This window comes from Nerophis ophidion, linkage group LG18 (assembly GCF_033978795.1).
Source record: "Nerophis ophidion isolate RoL-2023_Sa linkage group LG18, RoL_Noph_v1.0, whole genome shotgun sequence".
In the NCBI taxonomy this organism is placed as follows: domain Eukaryota; kingdom Metazoa; phylum Chordata; class Actinopteri; order Syngnathiformes; family Syngnathidae; genus Nerophis; species Nerophis ophidion.
In genome coordinates, this window is record NC_084628.1 from 48,333,266 (window position 1) to 48,356,364 (window position 23,099).

At 39.1% G+C, this 23,099-nt stretch overlaps 2 protein-coding genes across 2 annotated transcripts in view; both read left to right on the plus strand.

Annotated features, from left to right (window-relative positions):
• The first annotated feature begins 7,647 nt into the window (after positions 1–7,647).
• LOC133537283 (heat shock cognate 71 kDa protein-like) lies at positions 7,648–17,431 on the plus strand. The gene is made up of 9 exons (XM_061878274.1): positions 7,648–7,804; positions 11,104–11,313; positions 11,387–11,592; positions 12,870–13,022; positions 14,099–14,654; positions 14,747–14,949; positions 15,018–15,216; positions 16,453–16,685; positions 16,773–17,431. The coding sequence occupies exons 2-9, from the start codon at positions 11,109–11,111 to the stop codon at positions 16,968–16,970; spliced, it is 1,953 nt and encodes a 650-aa protein (XP_061734258.1). The 5' UTR covers positions 7,648–7,804; positions 11,104–11,108; the 3' UTR covers positions 16,971–17,431.
• A 138-nt stretch (positions 17,432–17,569) lies between these two features.
• LOC133537285 (multidrug and toxin extrusion protein 1-like) overlaps positions 17,570–23,099 on the plus strand; it is a 38,620-nt gene continuing 33,090 nt past the window's right edge. The window contains exons 1-2 of the mRNA XM_061878277.1: positions 17,570–18,810; positions 21,851–22,062. The gene's annotated coding sequence lies outside the window, so the exon portion shown is untranslated. The remainder of the gene's footprint in view (positions 18,811–21,850; positions 22,063–23,099) is intronic.

Here is a 23,099-nt window from a genome sequence, read left to right on the forward strand (position 1 = left end):
CCTACTCTCCTCTGGACTTTGTAATACTCTCTACCTTTTGTTTCCTTATTCCAATTATCCTGCCACTTTTTATTGTGTTTTACCTTAATTATGTTTGTAAACGACTTCCTGCCATCATCGTGCGGGTTGCATGGACCATCAAGGAAAGACATCTCGCTGAGAGGGTTTGACTCGCTTTATTTTTCAATAACAGCTTTGCCTTTTGCTCGGATTGCTTTTCAGCTGCTCCTTTCTTGCTCTCCGATCGGTCGCATCCTTGCTGCTGTCTTCGGCTCGCTCTCGTCTGCTTCTGCAACTGGTTCTCCAACTCCTTCTGCCCCCTTCTTTCCTCCTTCTCCCCTTTTTATATAGTGCTAAGAGATAGGCAGATAGTGAGCCAGTGTGTATGTCACGCACCTGATTCAGATTGCAGCAGCGTCGCTCCCAGCAAGGCCCCCGCCTCTCCGCTCCGCCGCATCCTCCGCCTCCTGGCCACCATCTTGAGTAGGACCATGGCTTGCCCTACCCCGCCGTCGGCTTGTCGGCTCCGTCTCTCCACAATGTTCTTCACTTTTTCTTTACTGTGCTTAATCTCCATTTTACTTCTGTTTTAGTGGTTGCTTGTTTTGCGTATCCATCAGTTAATTCTTTCCTCACAACTCCTACATGAGCGGGAAACCACAGAAATGTTACCACACCTCCCGCTTTATTTATCCTGTAGATTGCCTGAACTATGTCATAAACTATATCTTGTCTTGTTTCTGATGCTATGTTTTTTTATGCTCATCAAAGCACTGCTGGAGTCTGAGCACACGACTACTTTCCTTGCTTTATTTTCCTCTATCCAGTTAACTGCCTTATAAATTGCTACCAATTCCCCTGTAAAAACAGATAGTTTATCACTGATTCTTTTATTTAATACTATGTTTCCTTGTGGGATAACTCCTGCAGCTCCTACCTTTCTACTTATAGTTTTTGATGCATCTGTGTATATCATGATGTTGTCAAAAAACATTTCCTCAATCCATTGTTCTATCTGGTAACTATTTAAATGTATATTCTTTAGTAATTGCATGTTTACCTTTGGGTTGTCATACATCCAGGGTGGTATTGCAGGAATTGGTACTGTAAGGCTATTCCGGTGTGCATTACCGCCCCCTTCTGATATGGAGTGTGGACCAAGCTGGAATCCTACTCTATAATCTTTTATTCAACCCAGTTATTGTTTTTTAAGTATGTACTTTGTATCCTAAATGTTCTGATTGCAAACCTAAAATATCTTAAAGGGGAACATTATCACCACACCTATGCCAGCGTCAATAAATAAATGATAAATGGGTTGTACTTGTATAGCGCTTTTCTACCTTCAAGGTACTCAAAGCGCGTTGACACTACTTCCACATTCACACACATTCACACACTGATGGAGGGAGCTGCCATGCAAGGCGCCAACCAGCACCTTGATGTTGCAGAAAAAAGATAATCAATCAATCAATGTTTACTTATATAGCCCTAAATCACTAGTGTCTCAAAGGGCTGCACAAACCACAACACAAACCACTACGACATCCTCGGTAGGCCCACATAAGGGCAAGGAAAACTCACACCCAGTGGGACGTCGGTGACAAGATAATGTATTTTTTTAACCAATTTTGTAACTGTATATGGGTGGATTTTGGCAAATTAAACGCCTTTCTGTTTATCGGTCTTTTAGCGATGACGTCAGAACGTGACGTCACCGAGGTAACACACCCGCCATTTTCATTTTCACATTACAAACACCGGGTCTCAGCTCTGTTATTTTCCGTTTTTTTGACTATTTTTTGGAACCTTGGAGACATCATGCCTCGACGGTGTGTTGTCGGAGGGTGTAACAACACTAACAGGGAGGGATTCAAGTTGCACCACTGGCAAGAAATCTGCCGCCAGACCCCCATTGAATGTACCAGAGTGTCTTCACATTTGACCGGCGATGCTAAGACAGACATGGCACAGAGATGTATGGATAACCTGCAGATGCATTTGCAACCATTAAGTCAACGAAATCACAAAGGTGAGTTTTGTGGATGTTGTTGACTTATGTGCTAATCAGACATATTTGGTCACGGCATGACTGCCAGCTAATCGATGCTAACATGCTATTTACGCTAACTGTATGTACATTTGAAACTAGATACCCACATTTAATGCGAAACAAACACTTACCAATCGACGGATTTAAGTTGCTCCAGTGTCACAAGATGCGAAAGTCCTGATCGTTTGGTCCGCACATTTTACCGGCGATGCTAATAAGGCAGCCATGCTATGGGCCACTTCATTAGGTACACCTATGCTATGGCCGAATAGCGTCAATAACTATTCGCTCAATAGCTTCAATTTCTTCTTCAATTTGGTTTTCGCTATCTGCCTCCATACTCCGACCATCTGTTTCAATACATGCGTAATCTGTTGAATCGCTTAAGCCGCTGAAATCCGAGTCTGAATCCGAGCTAATGTCGCTATATCTTGCTGTGGTAACCGCCATGTTGTTTGTATTGGCAGCACTGTATGACGTCACAGGGAAAGGGATAGTGGTTTCGTAGATAGCGAAAATAAGGCACTTTAAAGCTTTATTTAGGGATATTCCGGGAACGGTAACATTTTGAAAAAAACTTCAAAAAATACAACAAGCCACTGGGAACTGATTTTTATTGTTTTTAACCCTTTTGAAATTGTGATAATGTTCCCCTTTAAGACTTTGACAAACTTTATACATCCACAAGGGAAATTGTTCCACACACTTCTAGAAGCTCACATGGAGAACGTAGATTTATTTCATCACACACGACGTGGGTTTGTCTGCTGCCGTTTGCAGTAGTAAATCCAGATAAAAAGAGTTGCAATGTTCCATCTATTGGTAAAGTTATATCATGTAAACCAGGGGTCGGGAACCTGTGGCTCTTTTGATGACTGCATCTGGCTCTCGGGTAAATCTTAGCTGACATTATTTAACATGATAAGAAATGAATATTTCCACTGGTAATCTGTCAGGTTCAAACACTGATGACATCTATTAAACAGACGAGAAGCAAAAAATCAAGCAGAGACAGAGTTCAATTAGTTACAGATCCAAACTACGTTCTAATGGTCCGCGTGCTTCCACTATTTATTGGGAGGTCCCTTTTTACATCACTGAAGCTGTCGCCGAGGGAAGGGGGTAATCTCGACAGCTCCAGTTAGACACAATATGTGATCATACAAAAATGCAAATGTGTTGACGCTGGTGATATCACCTTGTCTCTGCTCTGTCTGTGGCAGCAGGCCATTCCTGGACATAGACATTAATACCAGACAGGCTTGCAATCTTTTGGATTTCCAGCTTTGTACGGACAAAGATAAATACCAATTCAGCACAATTGACAATAATTATAGCAACGGCCCTTAAGCATAAAAGTTGTGTTATAATATATAGATAATTATTCTAACATAATCACAGTGTTAAAAATAACATTCAAAATACAAATAAATCTCATGCATTTTAATCCATCCAACCGATTTCTACCACACGTGTTCAAGAAGTCACATTAATGGCAAGAAGTGTTTTATTTATTATTGGTTAGCTTCAGAATAAACATCTCCAATATGCGTCGACCTCTTTTCCCGGCAATACTCCAACTTTACTTCCTATCAACAACGTCACTTCCCTATCTCTCCCCGGAAGTCCCGCCCCCCAGCCAAAAGTCATTAGCTAACACCCGGTAGCTAGCCACTACAATACTGTACATAGCTAACTTTGCTTAACACGGTGTTGTATATCCATCCATCCATCCATTTACTACCGCATGTCCCGAATGCGGCGTACACCCTGTGTAGTGATCGTCGAATGAAGCCGCACGAGGCATTGCGTTACATAATAAGTTCGAGAATTCGCATTCGTTGGCACAAGACACCACCTGCTGGCCGAATGTATTATTACACACAGTTTTGCGTCTGTTATAGCTTGGAAATGACTTATAAATCACAATAAAATGCTCTGATCGTTATATTAACACACGTATAAATGCAATATGTTTTGTAAGATATTGTGTGTTAACTTTTAACCATTTGTCATTCACCTTGGAGAATGACACAGGGTTTCCAAACTTTTTCCACTGGGGGCCGCACACTGAAAAATCAAAGCAAGCAGGGGCCATTTTGATATGTTTTTATTTCAAAAACCATTACAATATATGTGTAAAAATATGCATTTAGGCCTCCACTCAGGCTTGATCTCAGGGACCCCAAAGGATTTTGGTCCAAAAAATATTTAAAATGTGTCATTATTTTGTATTATTGTTATTCAAGGTTTAAATCTCTAGATCAACATTAGGTCTATCTGTCAATAAAACGTTTTTAAAGATTTAAGTTTTATGCCCTTTTCGTCAAAGAAAACCCTGTTTTGTTATGGGGGGAAAAACACAAATTATGCAATAGTTTCCCCCAATAGAATTTTAAAGTGGAATATTTGAGATTATAGAATAATTGAAGCCTTAAAAATGTCAACACATAACACCATTGATTTCAATTTGTTATTATTTTTTTTAGCGATGACACACAAAAAAAAATTGCACTTAAATTATTGGGAATCCAAAAGGGTCCTACTCATTAAAAATAAAAATAAAATGTTTTTCTTTTTTACTGTTTACTTTAAACACAATCGTCTTGAGATCAACTTCAGATCCACCCGTTAATTATAACTTTTAATCAATCAATCAATCAATCAATGTTTACTTATATAGCCCTAAATCACTAGTGTCTCAAAGGGCTGCACAAACCACCACGACATCCTCGGTAGGAAAACTCACACCCAGTGGGATATTGGTGACAATAATGACCCAGTGGGACGTCGGTGTTGTTTATGTTTTTTATTTGTTCTTATTAGGCCCTTCTTTAGAAAAAAAACAACAACATTGTTTTTTATATGGCAAACACAAAATATGCAACATTTTCCCCCCCGAAAAAATCTCAAAGTGGAATTGATTTTTTTTTTTTAAGAAAATAATAATTGTTTATAATGTTATTAGAGTAAACATTGCAACATTTTCTTGTCATACTCTTTTATTCCACTTTTTCCGTTTTTTTTGTTTTTTTATCGTATTTTTAGAATGTGCTTAGGGCCGTTAAAAAATTGCCCGCGGGCCGCAAATGGTCCCCGGGCCGAACTTTGGACACCACTATCTTAAAGAGTCTTTAACAAAATAATGTAACTTGGACAATGATGTACAGAACAGGGGATATTCATCTTATTTTTAGTTTTAGACACTTCTATTTTGCCTCTTCATTTATGGTGGCTAGTTAAATAGCATACAAGTCACTGTGTGCGCCATTACACCACTATTGTAATATCACGCACCCTGTTATTAATAAATATATTTATTGATTATTGAGTCCCTGTCCAAATTCCAAACTGACCGCAACTTTATCATATCCCACATTTTCAATGGAGTTTGGGCGGTTGGGGTGTTGCGCAATATTCCGGCAAAAAGTGAACCGGGTCACGTGGTAGGCCGGTACACGTCATCATTTCCGGCCCCCTCTTTCCCCCAAAACGGAAACGCCCCTCCTTAAAGGATACATAGTATGTAATCATTGAGGGGGTATTTTGGAAGCAGTTACCTCATGGCAAAGATATCCTGCATGATATACATTTATAGAGATGTTTGTCTAAATATAAATATAATGTGTATGGTGCTATGTATGGAGGTACAGGAGTGTCACCATAGCAACCTTTCATCAACACACACACACACAGACGTGTGTGTATATATATATATATATATATATATATATATATATATATATATATATATATATATATTTATACATATATGTATTATTTTTTTATTGACATCCAGCTTTAGACATTCCTATCCATCCATCCATCCATTTTCTACCGCTTATTCCCTTTCGGGGTCGCGGGGGGCGCTGGCGCCTATCTCAGCTACAATCGGGCGGAAGGCGGGGTACACCCTGGACAAGTCACCACCTCATCGCAGACATTCCTATCCATTACATCATATTTACATACATCATACATCTGTTGTCTGCCCTCATGCCACCGCCCCCAAAATAAAGAAACTGCAAAAAAAAAATAATATTTACAGATAAATCAATAAAAAAATTAAAAATAATATAATTAATAAATATAATATTATTATTAATCAGAAATAAAATCATATAACATAAACAGATAGTAGATTTAAAAAAATTCAATACAACAACCACAAAAAAAAAAAATATATATATATATATATATATACATATTTATAGACATATAGGAGTAATCCATTAAAAAAAAAAATGTTTTAGACAGTACAATCACTAATTCTAGAAATTAAAATCAGGCTTATGGGGCGTGACATAATTGACCCAACATATCGTCATCATATTTCAGCAAAGTCGTAAAATTGTAGTCGCACGTACGGCATATTTTTTTTAAGTCATTTTTTTATTGAACAATTTTACATACAAACATATATTCAGAAGGTACACAAAAAAACAAGGCACTTTCAACATAACATTTATCAACATCCGCCAGGTTGATCACTTACTGTCTTTAACAAAACAGAATAAAATGGAATATAAAAAATACTTACAATTAAATAAATGATAATAAAAACATAGGATAAGATACAAAATACAAAAAGACAAAAAAAAGGCTAGTCTAAATCACTTTAAATGTTCTCATACATCATACATCTGTTGTCTGTCCTAAATGTCCAAATATGTTTTTGTTTGTATCCCAAAGATGTCATCTCCCCAAAAGAAAGGAACAGCAAGAAAAAAATATAATATTTACAGATAAATCAATTAAATAAAGAAAAAACAAATAATAATACATGAATAATAATAATAATAATCAGAAATAAAATAATATAAAAAACTTATATTAAGTAATATTTTCTTTTAAATACTATATATATATATGTATATAATTTTAATAATACAACAAACAGATAATAAGTAATATTATCTTTTAAATACAATGTATAAATACTTTTTTTTAATTAGACAGTACAATCACTAATTCTAGAAATTAAAATCAGGTTAATGGGCCGCGACATAATTGACCCAACATTTCATCGACATATTTCAGCAAAGTCGTAAAATTGTAGTGGCAATTTAGCGGTAGAAAATGGAAGGAAAAATCTTTTACTGAACAAGTGTACATACAAACATATACTCAGAATGGACACAAAAATAGAGGGCACTTTCAACATAACTTTTTTCAACATCCTGCAGGTTGAGCAATTATTGTCTTTAACAAAACAGAATAAAAGCAAATACAAGTTGTATATAAAATAAATACAATTATATAAATAATAACGATAAAAATAGGATAAGATACGAAAGACAAAAAGGCTAATCTAAATCACTTTAAATTACTCCAATAAAGGTATCAATTTAAGGGGGTTTGTATTTTTTAACCATTTTCCAGCATTTAATGGATACATTGAAAACATTAAGCCAATGTGAAAATGTCGCTTTTACTATAATAAACCGACATTTATGAAGATAAAAAATAATCAGCCGTAAGCATAATATTGAGCAGCGTTACCATGTTCGCAGTTACGGCAGAAAGTTGTTACGCAAGCAGACTGGGCAGCGCCATATGACGTAGGAGAAAAACTGGCTTCTGATTGGACCATTCAGGACTGCAGGCCCCGCCTTTCCTGCCAGAGCCTTCCAGAAGCTTCTATGCTGCAATCTTTAAAGACTCGTGTGAGACCTTTGCTCGGTCATTCATCTTCGCCTCCACACGCTTAGCAGACCTGTCCAGGACCACAAAAGGCCGAAAGTCACACAGGTCAGTTTTATTTCTTTACTTCTTTGTCGTTTTCAAGTAACAAAACAATTTTAATGAAATGCCAGCTGGTAGAACAGCTAAGGTACGATTGACTTGTAGTTTAGTACACCGTTACTGTTCTTAATGTCGGTTATTGCTGTATACCATCAATTCACATACTTTATATTTATACACAATATATGTCGTAGTTGCTTAGAACTTGTCGAATTTGCACAAAGCTGAAATGGTACAGGAAGTTCCATGCCTCGTGGAAGCTTAGAGCCACACCCTAGCGCATGCGCAGACGTCGCAATGCATTTCTTTCAAGCTTATATACCAGTGTTTTTTAACACTTTTTTTTCCACTAAGCACCACTTAAGACCAGATGTACCGCCATAAAAACCAACATAACCTTTTTCTGAGCCAAGATTAAAAAAACATTCATTTATAATATCCAGGGGGACACTATCCCATCGTCGTGTGCCGCACTTTTCCCTTTTTAGCAATCTAAGCATAATAATACACAAAAAGAAAGCGTTCGACACACCACACACGTCGTCATATAATCTGTCCCCCGCCCTTCAGTTCCCCTTACACTGGTTACGGTATTGTTCTGTGACCCGAGTAACCGTAGACATCTTTTTAAGTAGACGCAGCATTGGCTGCTGTGACGCGGGAAAGTTAGCCGCCATTTTGAAGTGGTGACGAGGAAGCTGACGAGCAGCCTAAACTGACAGATGTCAGGTAGAAAAATAAAGAGGCCGGGATGGTGTTCAGTACTGATAGGGTTGGGTATCTTTTCAATTCGAACGATTCCAGATTATTTTCTTTACAAAAAAAAAAAAAAGGCAGGGTCAAAAAAAAGTTTAGGATATTTTGAATGAGCTAGTTATCCTACAGTCTTTCGGAATGAAATAGTCTACTTTCCATCAATTTTAATTCTATTAACGTTTTATGAACTTTACTATTAATTCCTCACAGGGCTGTTTTAAACTAGAAAATAAATATCAAATGCATGAACCTGATTATAAATATTACAAATTATGAGTACATTTTCACAGGGGTACACTTTCATCAAGAGAGCTTTAATTTTGAAAACCTCATGAAGACACATTTACACATACAGGTGTATGATGCTGCAGGTACTTAAACGTGTTACCGTGCTCCCACTGATGGGCTAACTTGGTGCAGAAAAGCAAATAAACAATAAACAACTTGCAAAATCCAATCCAGATTAGCAGCAGGTACAGTATAAAATCAGACAGTTGTTGTTTAGGAAAATGAGCATATCCGCCTTCTCAAGCAGGATGCGTGAGCGTTCTGGACAGATAGTGTCTCCTATCCAAGACGGGGCACACATTTATTTGTACTCCATGAACTCGGAGGTGCTTAATCATGTTGGACGTGCACCTTCTAAGCACGATACAGTCCTGTCGCACGTGTTTCATTTTGCCGATATTTCATTTTTTTTTTTTTTGTAAAATAAAGCCACACTTTCGACCGCCATGCTTGACTGACTCGCTCGGTTACATAGGCTCAGCTATGCTAACACTTCCGGCGGTGGGTTCTTCTTCGTTGGTGTTCAGCGGCTTCTTCTTCCGGGTTGGCGGACTTATTTTTTCCCGGTCGACGGACTGGGTATTGAAACTAGGAATCGAAATTTAAAATTTTGAACGATTCCGGGAGAGTCCGAAAGTTAGTCCCGGTTCCAATCGATACTCTATACCCAACCCTAGTATTCAGTGAATAAGATTATGCGCACATAGTGCAATTGAACTGAGTGGAGCGGATCACCACTCCAAGATGGCGGCCTCGCTACTCTCAGCGTCAGTGGTCGATGCTGTCTACTTATAAGATGTCCATGCGAGTGACAGACGCCACCATCAGAAAATCTTATAAACAAAACTCTTTAGCCTGTTTTGACAATATAAAGTCATTCTTATCAAATACCTGACACAATTGTTCAATATGACTTGAAACCATGACCATCATTAATTCTCTTGTCTCAAAGTAGGCGTACAAAGCAACAAGCTCTCTGCTGCCACCTCTCGGTACGGAAGAATATTACATGGTTACTCTGCTGATCTCCAGAAAGCACAGACTCTACAACGGAACATTGTTTGCGGATTATAATTATTGGTTTGCCAAAAATATTTTTCTGACCATACAAGTGAAATTGCATTATTTTCCACGGCACAGCAAACAATATCTCACGGTGCACTACACTGGTGTAGCAATCCTTAACATTTATTATAAACAGGGCAGATGTTTGATTTAACAATTATATTTAATATTTGTGGCCACTGTAACTTCAGACACAGTGTCAACGGTAAGACTTTGAATATTAATTGCATGTTTTTGACTTGCCACTAGATGGAGCCTGTACCACAGTTTTGAGAATCAGTGGCTGAGACTATTCTGACAAAATGTGCTTGATTATTGATACATTTGATAATTTATTACAACCATTGTTGTAATTAAAAGCATGATATAAAGCAGTGTTGAGAATCATAGACTGAGACTATTCTGACAATGATCTCCTTGATTGATATTAATGATTTTCATACTAACATTGTGGTAATTAAATGCATGATATAAAGCAGGGATAACCAGTGTTGCACTCCAGCTGCCTCTGCCTGGGTTAAAAATTACATTGCATAATTAGCCGTGGCAGAATGATTATAATAGATGCAATACACGTTTTTAATCTCAGCTACTTAAATTCAATGTATTATGTAATCTACAGAAACAAACACAATCGTACAAGCATATAAAGCTGTGCTCTGCATGCTTTTGGAGTTTATCTAACTAAAATTCATATGCTCTAATTACACGGTTAACACAGGTTGTGTTGCCTCTCCCCTTTATAAACTTGCATAAACACAAGGCTGTATGAACTAAGGCAGTGGTTCTCAACATTTTCAAGTGCCACCTCAGAAAGCACTTTGTTCTACAAGTACAGTCATTATGACCAACATTAAATTACAGTAGTGTATTAGGCCTAAGTATTTATTAAAACAGGCCAGCGTGTTCTCTGCAGCAGAAGTAACACTTTCAAAGTAAAAGCTTCAAAACAATATTTAACACGTGCAGTGGCACACAATCTGTTATCATCACCCGTATAAGTCTTGTCCCTCTCTCACTCTCAAACACCATAAGGTACTCCAAGTGTTAAAACGGGTGCTGTGGGCTCTTAGTTTCCTTTTGTGGCGCAGATTGTTATAGCATTGTGGTGTTTCCCTGTAGCCCCACGTTGTGCTTGTAGAGTTACTGATCTCTTCGGAATAGGGCTGACGTCAAAGCTTTTGTTGTTTTCACAGGAACTATGTCCAAAGGACCAGCGGTTGGTATCGATCTGGGCACTACCTACTCCTGTGTAGGTGTGTTCCAGCATGGCAAAGTGGAGATCATTGCCAATGACCAGGGAAACAGGACCACACCCAGTTATGTTGCCTTCACTGACACGGAGAGGCTGATTGGTGACGCTGCAAAGAACCAAGTTGCATTGAACCCCACAAACACAGTATTTGGTACGCAAAGTTAATGTTGACCATGACTATGATTTTTCTACATAATAACGCATTATTGCCTTCTGCTACACAGATGCGAAGCGGCTTATAGGACGGCGGTTTGATGACACTGTTGTTCAGAGCGACATGAAACATTGGCCCTTCAATGTCATCAATGATAGTACGCGTCCCAAAGTGGAGGTGCAGTACAAGGGGGAGACCAAGAGCTTCTACCCAGAAGAGATCTCCTCCATGGTGCTGCTGAAAATGAAGGAGATTGCAGAAGCGTACCTTGGAAAGGTATGCCTGCATACTTTTTAATGACATTTGCTCGGGCTGATTGATTTTGTAATGCCTTCTTTAACAAGGACATTATTTATTTACAATTTGACAAACTCTGGTATATAACTCCACTAAATATCGTAGTATTCTCTTCTCTCCCTTCCTGCTCCGCTCGCTTGCTAGCCTTTGCAGTTAATAAACTGCATATTGTGTCGCAATCAAATTGCAAATGCAATTAATCGTTCAGCCCTAGATATGGCTGCTTTGCTTCTCCGCCCCGTCAGACATTTTTATTTCCTAGTTAGGCTTGTTTGATTTTAATAGGAGGGGAAAATATAGTCTATGTGAAATACATCTAGTACCAGATATAAAACAGGCTTAACAAAATTGAATGTTAACATTTTTACATCCACATTCTGTTTTGAAGCTTGTGATCCATAATCACCTTTCTACCATCTCTGTTTTGTCACAACTTTGGGCAGAACGTAGTACTCTAGATCAGTGGTTCTCAACCTTTTGTCAGCGGTGTACCGCCTGTGAACATTTTTTTTATTCAAATTCCCCCTAATTGGAGCAAAGCATTTTTGGTTGAAAAAAAGAGAAAGAAGTCAAATACAGCACTATGTCATCAGTTTCTGATTTGTTAAATTAACAGTGCAAAAATATTGCTCATGTGTTGTGGTCTTTCTTGAACTATTTGGAAAAAAAGATATAAAAATAAATAAAAACTTGTTGAAAAATAAACAAGTGATTCATTTATAAATAAAGATTTCTACACATGTTATCAACTTAAAGTGCCCTCTTTTAGGATTGTAATAAAGATCCATCTGGATTCATGAATTTAATTCTAAATATTTCTTCACAAAAAATCTTTTGCAATATTTATGGAACATGTCCACAAAAATCTAGCTGTCAACACTGAATATTGCATTGTTGCATTTCTTTTCACAGTTTATGCACTTACATTCATATTTTGTTGGAAGTATTATTCAATAAATATATTTATAAAGGATTTCTCAACTGTTGCTATTTTTCGAATATTTAAAAAAAATCTCATGTTCTCAAATGGGGGTACGCGTACCCCCATTTGAGAACCACTGGGATAAAATACCAGTTAAACATTTTAAATTTATTTAAAAAAAATCAAAAATGATTGACAATAAGTCAAGTACAAATTACTTCAATATTAATAATTGATATCAGGCTAACGCTAAATCAAATATGTTTGTTGGACTTAATGTATGCATAGCAAGTAAAGTCTGTAGAGTAAGGGTTTGTTTTTTTGTCCTCTGCAGTCTGTAAACAATGCTGTTGTGACCGTGCCAGCCTACTTCAATGACTCTCAGCGTCAGGCCACCAAAGATGCTGGCACCATCTCTGGGCTCAACGTCCTTCGCATCATCAACGAGCCTACTGCTGCGGCTATTGCGTACGGCCTGGATAAGAAGGTGAAGAGATATGTGTAGATTGACAATGTTTCTTGTGGTGTAGTACACAATGGCTTTCCTGAGTAATCAAACATCTAGTCTAGGGGTCTCAAACTCACTTTACCTGGGGGCCACTGGATGCAGAGTCTGGGTGAGGCTGGGCCGCAAAAAAAGATTTCTTAAAAAATAAAATGTTGCATGCTCCTCAGCATGTCTAGTTATGTAATGACGTTTCAAATTGTATCCCTTGTGCATCGCAACTTTCTCTGTGCAAATAAGATTGGGTGCCCCTGTGCTCAACAAAGAAATATTGCATCTCCCACTTTTCCTGGAATTGTCTTTGCTCATCACGAACCCTTCTCTTCACTGCAGGGTTTGAAAAGGACATGTTTAGGGTTGTGGATTATATTAGTATTTAGCCAATGCACGGGGATTGTTTGCGCAATGTGTCCCGTTTCTCCTCCATACAGCAACACTGCGGTCGGCGGATAATAGCCGGGAAAGTATCAGGATAGCGTGCGCAAAAAAGGGACGGCTCCCGGAGTGTTTTAGAAAGATATGTAGTGTTCATCGTGTAAGGCAATGCTAATTAAACAATATAAAAACACAACAGTTTGAAATGGTCCAGGTTATCGGGGACTGTTTTACTGACGGACAGGTGTCGCGGTGTGACTGCAGGCACGCAAGAAAATCCTTGTCTTTATGGCAACGTCTCTTGTCGCTTTCACTCATTTGCCACTTTCCCACTAACGCAGGGGTAGGCATACCAGAACGTTGAAAGAGCCTTTTTGGGGCCAAATAACGCAACGCTGTCCGTGCCATTCATATAAAACTTGCGGGCCGCAGTAACATTCAACTTTCATGTTAAGGTGGGGGCCGCAAAATAACGTCTCGCAGGCCGCAATTGGCCCGTGTGTGTGAGACCCCTGATCTAGTCCATTTGGCTCGTAGATTGTTGGAGTTGTTCAATTTTCAGACTGACAGAGCTTAAAGTAAACGGATCCATCATAAACTCTTCGTCATGTCTCACCAAACAAAATATGATTATTATGACTTTTAATGATGGATACATGTTGCTCTGAATTTCAAATTTGCAGGTTGGTGCTGAAAAAAATGTCCTGATCTTTGACCTGGGCGGCGGCACATTTGATGTGTCCATCCTGGCAATCGAAGACGGCATCTTTGAAGTCAAGTCGACGGCAGGCAACACCCACTTGGGGGGTGAAGACTTCGACAACCGCATGGTGAACTTCTTTATCACAGAGTTTAAACGCAAGCACAAGAAAGACATTGCCGGAAACAAGAGGGCGGTGCGTCGTCTGCGCACAGCTTGTGAGAGGGCGAAGCGAACCCTGTCCTCCAGCACGCAGGCCAACATCGAAATTGATTCCCTCTTCGAGGGCATCGATTTCTACACCTCGGTCACCAGGGCCCGCTTTGAGGAGCTCAACGGAGACTTGTTCCGCGGAACTCTGGAGCCTGTGGAAAAGTCTCTCCGCGATGCCAAGCTGGACAAGGGTGATATTCATGAACTGGTTTTAGTAGGAGGCTCCACTCGTATTCCCAGGATCCAAAAACTGCTGCAAGACTTCTTCAATGGAAAGGAACTCAACAAGAGCATCAACCCAGATGAAGCCGTGGCCTACGGTGCAGGTATAATCTACAATAATTGAACAGTACTTAAAAGCGTATTCATCAGCTGATGAATGAACACGTGTTCTAAATGGAATTGTTTTGCTTTACAGCGGTGCAGGCTGCAATTCTGTCTGGTGACAAATCGGAGAATGTCCAGGACTTGTTGCTGCTGGATGTGACCCCATTGTCTCTGGGTATCGAGACCGCCGGAGGAGTCATGACTTCGCTCATCAAGAGAAACACCACCATTCCTACAAAGCAGACGCAGGTTTTTACCACCTACTCCGACAACCAGCCTGGTGTGCTCATTCAGGTAAGACATGCACACATGGGCTGAGCTCTTTCTATAAAGAAATGTGTGATGACATGTTATATCTGCAGGTGTATGAGGGTGAAAGGGCCATGACCAAAGACAACAACATTTTGGGTAAATTTGAGCTGGCTGGAATCCCCCCAGCACCCCGGGGCGTCCCTCAAATCGAGGTGACCTTCGACATTGATGCCAATGGCATCCTGAATGTGTCTGCAACCGACAAGAGCACCGGCAAGGAGAACAAGATCACCATCACCAATGACAAGGGTATGTTTGTTTTTTTTACGATTCTTTGCTAATTTAAAGGCCTACTGAAATGAGATTTCATTCAAACGGGGATAGCGGGTCCATTCTATGTCATACTTGATCATTTCATGATTGCCATATTTTTGCTGAAAGGATTTAGTAGAGAATATTGACAAAGTTCGCAAATTTTGATCGCTAATAATAAAAAGGCCTTGCCTGTACCGGAAGTAGCAGACGATATGCGTTTGACGTCACGGGTTGTGGAGCTCCTCACATCTGAACATAGTTTACAATCATGGCCACCAGCAGCGAGAGCGATTCGCACCGAGAAAGCGACAATTTCCCCATTCATTTGAGCGAGGATGAAAGATAGGTGGATGAGGAAAGTGAGAGTGAAGGAATAGAAAAAAAAACTACAGTAGGATCGATTCCAATGTTATTACATTTACTAGGATAATCCTGGAAAATCCCATATCTACTTATTGTCTTACTAATGTTTTAGTGAGAGTATATGGTCGTACCTGTACAACCTGAAGGTTGGCCCTGCACCAGTCGACGGGTGGTGGCGATGCCCATCCCTGCCCTTCGTAAGGGACCCTCTTCGAAACACGATCTTCCGAAATGATCGCTGCATAATACACTGTACTTTGTGTGTGTGTGTGTGTGTGGTCCAATTCAACCGTGTTCACTTGACCGCTCTGTTCCATAGTAAAACTTCACCGTCATCTTTCGGGAATGTAAACAATGAAACACCGGCTGTGTTCGTGTTGCTAAAGGCGGCCGCAATACACCGCTTCCCACCTACAGCCTTCTTCTTTGACGTCTCCATTATTCTTTGTACAAATTGCAAAAGATTCAGCAACACAGGTGTCCATAATACTGTGGAATTATGCGTTGAAAACAGACAACTTATAGCTGTGAACAGTGCTGGAACAAAATATCCTCTACAATGCGTGACGTCACGCGCACGCATCATCATACCGCGACGTTTTAGCATGATACTTCCGCGTGAAATTTAAAATTGCAATTTATTAAACTACCTTGGCTGCATTGACATCAGTTGTGATGTTAAGATTTCAGCATTGATATTGAAACTATCAGAGTAGTGGCTTTCAGTAGGCCTTTAATAATCTATTCTTAGGTCATGGGTAACTTCCCCCAACATCAGCCTTCTGACTGCCTTAGAATGGCTGCTAAGTCAGAAATGGCAGCACCACCTACAGTGTATTGTCTCTTAATGACAATTGTCATGCACAGGTCGCCTCAGCAAAGACGACATTGAGCGCATGGTGAAGGAAGCTGAAGATTACAAGGCCCAGGATGACGAGCAAAGAGAAAAGGTGTCAGCCAAGAATGGTTTGGAGTCTTATGCCTTCAACATCAAGTCCACTGTGGAGGACGACAAGCTGAAGGACAAGATCAGTGATGAAGACAAGCAGAAGATTCTGGAAAAGTGCCAAGAGGTCATCAGCTGGCTGGACAAAAACCAGGTATGTCTTGATACTTTTCTTTTTCCACTGTAACTGTAAATTAAATGTGCAACTGATGATAACATTTTATTACTGTATGACCTTCAGTCTGCAGAGAAAGAGGAGTTTGAGCACCAACAGAAGGAGCTGGAGAAAATATGTAACCCCATCATGACCAAGCTGTACCAGGGTGCAGGGGGTATGCCTGGGGGGATGCCAGGAGGTATGCCAGGTTTCCCTGGTGCTGGCGGCGCTCCCGGAGGAGGCGGAGAGTCTTCAGGCCCCACAATTGAAGAAGTTGATTAAACGTTCTCTTTGTTTTCTACTGAGATAAGTGCCACTCGACGTTAATCACGATAACTTCCAGGAATCACCACTTTTTGGCTTTATAGTCTACAGGAGTTTAACAGGCAGAAATCTTAACAGTTGTCATTTTCTGTATTTATTATTCAATCATTAACATTTGATTCTGATGTAGTAAGTATTAAACGATGACATCTTCCCCTCTACTACAAAATTGTCACCCAATAAAAAGATAGACAAGTACAATGATTGTTGATTACATATTTCATTCAATTTAATTCCGCCTTCTGTTTATTTTTTGGGATCACTTAAATGTTTTTGAGATGCTATTTTCTACAACTGGGGTGGGTTTAACATTTTCCACATGCTTTTTTTGTAAGTGATAAAAGAAACCCAACACTTCATGTTTTATAGAAGCAGTGTGCTTTGCAAATACACTTTGTTAATAAAATCTGAGAAACACACAGCTTTTGTCATGTTAAATGTCTCTCTTCGCCAAACATTCTTAATAGTTAACTTTTTTTGTATCTTAAGTTGGAATATTTAGCTCCCTACAGCTGGATAATATGACAAGCAAGTATGATTTCAATTACTAAATTGTTCTAGCACATTTATTTGGTTCTCTCAAGGTAGTAGTCGGCAACCCGTGGCTCTTAAGTGCCGCCCTAATGGCTTTCTGGCGCTTTTAATTGATTGATTGAAACTTTTATTAGATTGCACAGTACAGTACATATTCCACACAATTGACCACTAAATGGTAACACCCCAATAAGTTTTTCAACTTGTTTTAAGTCTGGGTCCACCTTCATCAATTCATGGTAACTTTTGGTAGCTTTTTAAAAAATGTAAAAAGACTAAGGGAAAAAATATAATTGTTTTAATATGGTTTCTGTAGGATAAACATGACACAAACCTCCCTAGTTGTCATAAAGCACACTGTTTAATACAAACATGCTTCACTGATCTTCACTGACTTATTTGGTTACTGCAAGCTAATCGATGCTAACATGCTATTTAGGCTAGCTATATTGCATCATTATGCCTCATTAGTAGCTATATTTGAGCTCATTTAGTTTCCTTTAAGTCCTCTTAATTCAAATTATATCTCATGACACACTATCTATGGCTTTTAAATTAGTTTTGCGGCTACAGACAGATTTGTTTTCGTATTTTTGGTCCCATATGGCTCTCAACATTTTGGGTTGCTGACCCCTGTCTTAAGGGAACCCAAACTCAATCATCTTTATGCTTTTTACAAAACAATTGTAACCCCTGACCTGGGGGTTTGGACCACAGCTGACACCCAAAAAAGTACACTTCCAGCATCTCACTATAAACACAACCTTTTGGAGTGGTTTGTGCTTCACATTAAAGCTCTGCGTTGTGTACTGTTATTGTAGGAATAAAGTTAGTAAACAACTCTTTTTAAGATGAGATGCCATATGTACCTGGAGTTGTCAATAGAAATGCACAAAGTAAGGCGCTTAAAAAAACTCTTGTGAACCTATTGAATATTTCCGATAGATCTACAAGTTGGTATCATGTTCACTCAGTTTTTCCTCTGTTTTATTTCATGTCAGTGCTCTTATTTTTGTTCCGTTTCCTTCTTATCTGAGTGCTGTTTCCCCTCAGCTGTGGCTGATTGGCACCTGGCCACACCTGGTGTCAATCAGCCAGCTGCTATTTACACCTGCCTTAACTGCACCCAAACAGTCAGTGCTGGAGTATTGTAAGCTGATAGCTGTAGTTTCTCGTTTCCTGCTCTTGGTTTGCATTTTTTTCCTGAATTTTGGACATTAAATCCTGCTTTCCTGCACCGAGTCTGCCATCTTTGCATCTTGGGGTTCGTACTATGAATTGATTAACGTGGACCCCGACTTAAACAAGTTGAAAAACTTATTGGGGTGTTACCATTTAGTGGTCAATTGTACGGAATATGTACTGTACTGTGCAATCTACTAATAAAAGTTTCAATCAATGAATCGTCACCACCTTTACCTGACACATACTTGTTTGTCCACTCTACTGCTACTTTAAACACTGTCATGTGTGACCTTGGTTACACTTGAGTTGCTGTGGCGATATCCTGTGGACAGATTTAAAATAGTTTCTTTCATTTAAAAAAAATAAAATACAGCTAATTTTTATATTTGGCAAACTGATCTTGCGGGCCAGATTAAACCTGTTTGCGGCTCCTATCAGGCTTTCGGGCCGTACGTTTGAAATGTTGCGTCTGACCAGTCTTCCTCTCAGGGAGTACAAGTTACTGGTCAATCCCAAATTGTAAAATCAGATGACATATATTCAGAGTAAGAAGACAGAATTGGAAAATTATCAAGTTTTACTAAAGCTTTAGGAGACCCGTCCTACAGTCCGTTAATAGCGGCGTCTAGAAGCGGTCTGAAAATCAAACGGGAAGAGACGACTTATTGAATGCGAAAACCGACCCCACTCCTGTCTAGAAAGGAACACAGCCTCATTGTTGTAGTACTGATAAGGTAAAAAGGGAGTCTGCTATACTCTCACATTCCAACCTCTTTAAGGTAAGCACAGAGTTTACATGCGGACATAAGCAAAAAGAGTACATAAGGGGAAAATATTAGCTGCTTTAAACATGACTAGGAATTAAGAACAAACTCTTAAAAATATATGCATTCTCCACAGAAACCACTGACATGTGACTTGTTGGCTCTTTGTGTTCCTTATTATTGCACTGCTTTTTTTTGTTAGTTTTGTGTCTTTATTCTGTTTAGTATTTTGTATTTTGTTAAATCTGATGTATTAACCTTTGGGAATTGCTGATTTTTGAGTTAAAGTTGAAAGTGCCAATGATTGTCACACACACACTAGATGTGGCCAAATTATTCTCTGCATTCAACCCATCACCCTTGATCACCCCCTGAGAGGTGAGGGGAGCAGTGAGCAGCAGCGGTGGCCACGCCCGAGAATATTTTTGGGTGATTCAACCCCCAATTCCAAGCCTTGATGCTGAGTGCCAAGCAGGGAAGTAATGGCTCCCATTTTTACAGTCTCTGGTATGACTCGGCCAGGGTTTGAACTCGCGACCTACTGATCTCAGGGCGGACACTCTAACCACTAAACCACGGAGTAGCTGCAGTTCAAACAGGCAGTGGTGGTGGTGGCATTAGTGGTAGTTACCCCCTTTTGGGCATACTGTGTCTTCCCTAGGTTTTTTTTTCTCAATACTGTCCGTCTTTGTGGTCGTCACATGTGGCAAAAGTCTTTTACTTTGTTCCTTTCAGATTCTGCTCATCCGGCCCTCACCCCACATACAACCTGCTCAGTGGCCGAGGTGTTAGTCCAGGGGTCACCAACGCGGGCACCAGGTCGCCCGTAAGGACCAGATGAGTCGCCCGCTGGCCTGTTCTAAAAAAAGCTCAAATAGCAGCACTTACCAGTGAGCTGCCTCTATTTTTTAAATTGTCTTTATTTACTAGCAAGCTGGTCTCGCTTTGCTCGACATTTTTAATTCTAAGAGAGACAAAACTCAAATAGAATTTGAAAATTCAAGAAAATATTTGAAAGACTTGGTCTTCACTTGTTTAAATAAATTCATTTTTTTTTTTTTTACTTTGCTTCTTATAACTTTCAGAAAGACAATTTTAGAGAAAAAATACAACCTTAAAAATGATTTGAGGATTTTTAAACACATTTACCTTTTTACCTTTTAAATTCCTTCCTCTTCTTTCCTGACAATTTAAATCAATGTTCAAGTAATTGTTTTTATTGTAAAGAATAATAAATACATTTTAATTTAATTCTTCATTGTAGCTTCTGTTTTTTCGACGAAGAATATTTCTTCAAACTTATGATTAAAATTCAAAGAAATTATTCTAGAAAATCTGTTGAATCAAATTTAAATCTTATTTGAAAGTCTTTTGAATTTCTTTTCAAATTTTTGTTCTGGAAAATCTAGAAGAAACAATGATTTGTCTTTGTTAGAAATATAGCTTGGTCCAATTTGTTATATATTCTAACAAAGTGCAGGTTGGATTTTAACCTATTTAAAACATGTCATCAAAATTCTAAAATTAATCCTAATCAGGAAAAATTACTAATGATGTTCCATAAAACATTTTTTTTTTTTTTTTTTTTTTTCAAAAAGATTCAAATAAGCTAGTTTTCTCTTCATTTTTTTCGGTTGAATTTTGAATTTTAAAGAGTCGAAATTGAAGATAAACTATGTTTCAAAATGTAATTTAATTTTTTTTGTGTTTTCTTCTATTTTAAACCATTCAATTAAGTGTTTTTTCATCATTAATTCTCTACCAAAAGACTTCCGTAAAAGGAACAAAAATGTACAACTGAATGACAGACAGAAATACCCATTTTTATATATATATATAGATTTATTTATTAAAGGTAAATTGAGCAAATTGGCTATTTCTGGCAATTTATTTAAGTGTGTATCAAACTGGTAGCCCTTGGCATTAATCAGTACCCAAGAAGTAGCTCTTGCTTTCAAAAAGGTTCCCGACCCCTGGGTTAGAGTGTCCGCCCTGAGATGGGCAGGTTGTGAGTTCAAACCCTGGCCGAGTCATACCAAAGACTATAAAAATGGGAGCCATTACATCCCTGCTTGGCACTCAGCATCAAGGCTTGGAATTGGGGGTTAAATCACCAAAAATGATTCTCGGGCGTGGCCACCACTGCTGCTCACTGCTCCCCTCACCTCCCAGGGGGTGATGAAGGGTGATGGGTCAAATGCAGAGAATAATTTGGCCACACCTAGTGTGTGTGTGACAATCATTGCTACTTTAACTTTAAGCTGTCAGAAAGCCCCAGCACCGCAGTCTCCCTTACGGATCTGAAACCTGGACTCTCTCTACAGAGACCAGTCACCGCCTTTATGTATTTTACAGGAACTTCTTCCGGAACGCCCTTCCAGCCGCACAAGCTCTCAGGACGTGCGCGTGCCTGCCATTCAGGGGTTGCCACCGCCCTTAGAGCGGTCCACGGCTGACCTACCTGTCCCAGATGACATCAACCAGGCCCCGGTTGGAACTTATGACCCGTGCTCAGGACCCCCCTGCCTTCAGACAGCTGGCCGCCGCATTGCTCGTTTCCTAAGCAGGTGAGGCTTCATCTCCTCTGCACCTCATTGCTGTTTATAAACCTGTGCTTCTTTATGGTATTCTGACCAAATTTCCTGGGGACAAACTTCCTGCTATCCTTGAAATGTTAATCTGTTAATTGTTAATTGCTGTTATAAACCTGTGGTTCTTTATGGTATTTTGACCGAATTTCCTACGGACGTCCTGCTATCCATGAAATGTTAATTTGTTAATTGCTGTTTATAAACCTGTGTTTCTTTATGGTATTCTGACCTAATTTTCTGGGGACGAACTTCCTGCTATCCTATAAATGTTAATTTGTCAAATAAAGCGACAATTTGGCTTAGTCGTAAACCACTTTTACTCAAATGGATTGTGGTTAAACAAAAAGTCACGTGAACGTGGTCCATTTACATAGCATATTTGACGGACCAGGCTAAGGCTGAAACGTGAACCTGTGTTTCCTCATTTCAGCAATTATAAGTCAAAGTGGAGCTGTCAGACACAGTTTATCACCCCTGTTCTGTGCACAAGTTCTATTCGACCTTCCTTTATGTTACACTATTTAAGAAGCGGGCGACGCCCCTCCTTATTCATTTACCTGCTCCATCCGGCTGAGTGGACAAGTCCAGGACCACAGAGGTGAATGCGAAAATATTTGTTTTTATTTATCGAGCTGATATCTTTGGATATAATACACAGAATACCGATGCTTGCCTTGTGTTGTTCTGACAAATACAGAAATTCAGCTAAATGTGTATTTTTTAGCGTTAAACACGTCGTTCTCGCTAAATAAATAGCCTTAAAATGAGCCATATTGGTTTGTAGTTACTTTTCTCACTTGTGGTGGTCTTAATGTCTTAAGTTTTGATTGAAAATTCTATTGAACAAACAACAATGTATATAAAAATAGAATAGGTCACTTACAATAAAACTCAAAATGTGACAACATATTGAGAATTGTGGATAACAAAAGGGACAAGCAGTTAAAAATTGATGGATGGATGGAATACTTATTATTATTATTAATTTTTTTATAAATACATTCCACATACAA

What these genes read in the sequence shown, in the direction of transcription:
- LOC133537283 (XM_061878274.1), top strand. Translation starts at nt 11,109, where the DNA reads ATGTCCAAAGGACCAGCGGTTGGTATCGATCTGGGCACTACCTACTCC. An exon ending in CCCCACAAACACAGTATTTG is followed by an intron (nt 11,314 to 11,386) that starts GTACGCAAAGTT and finishes TCTGCTACACAG; the next exon opens with ATGCGAAGCGGCTTATAGGA. An exon ending in GCTGGCTGGACAAAAACCAG is followed by an intron (nt 16,686 to 16,772) that starts GTATGTCTTGAT and finishes TATGACCTTCAG; the next exon opens with TCTGCAGAGAAAGAGGAGTT.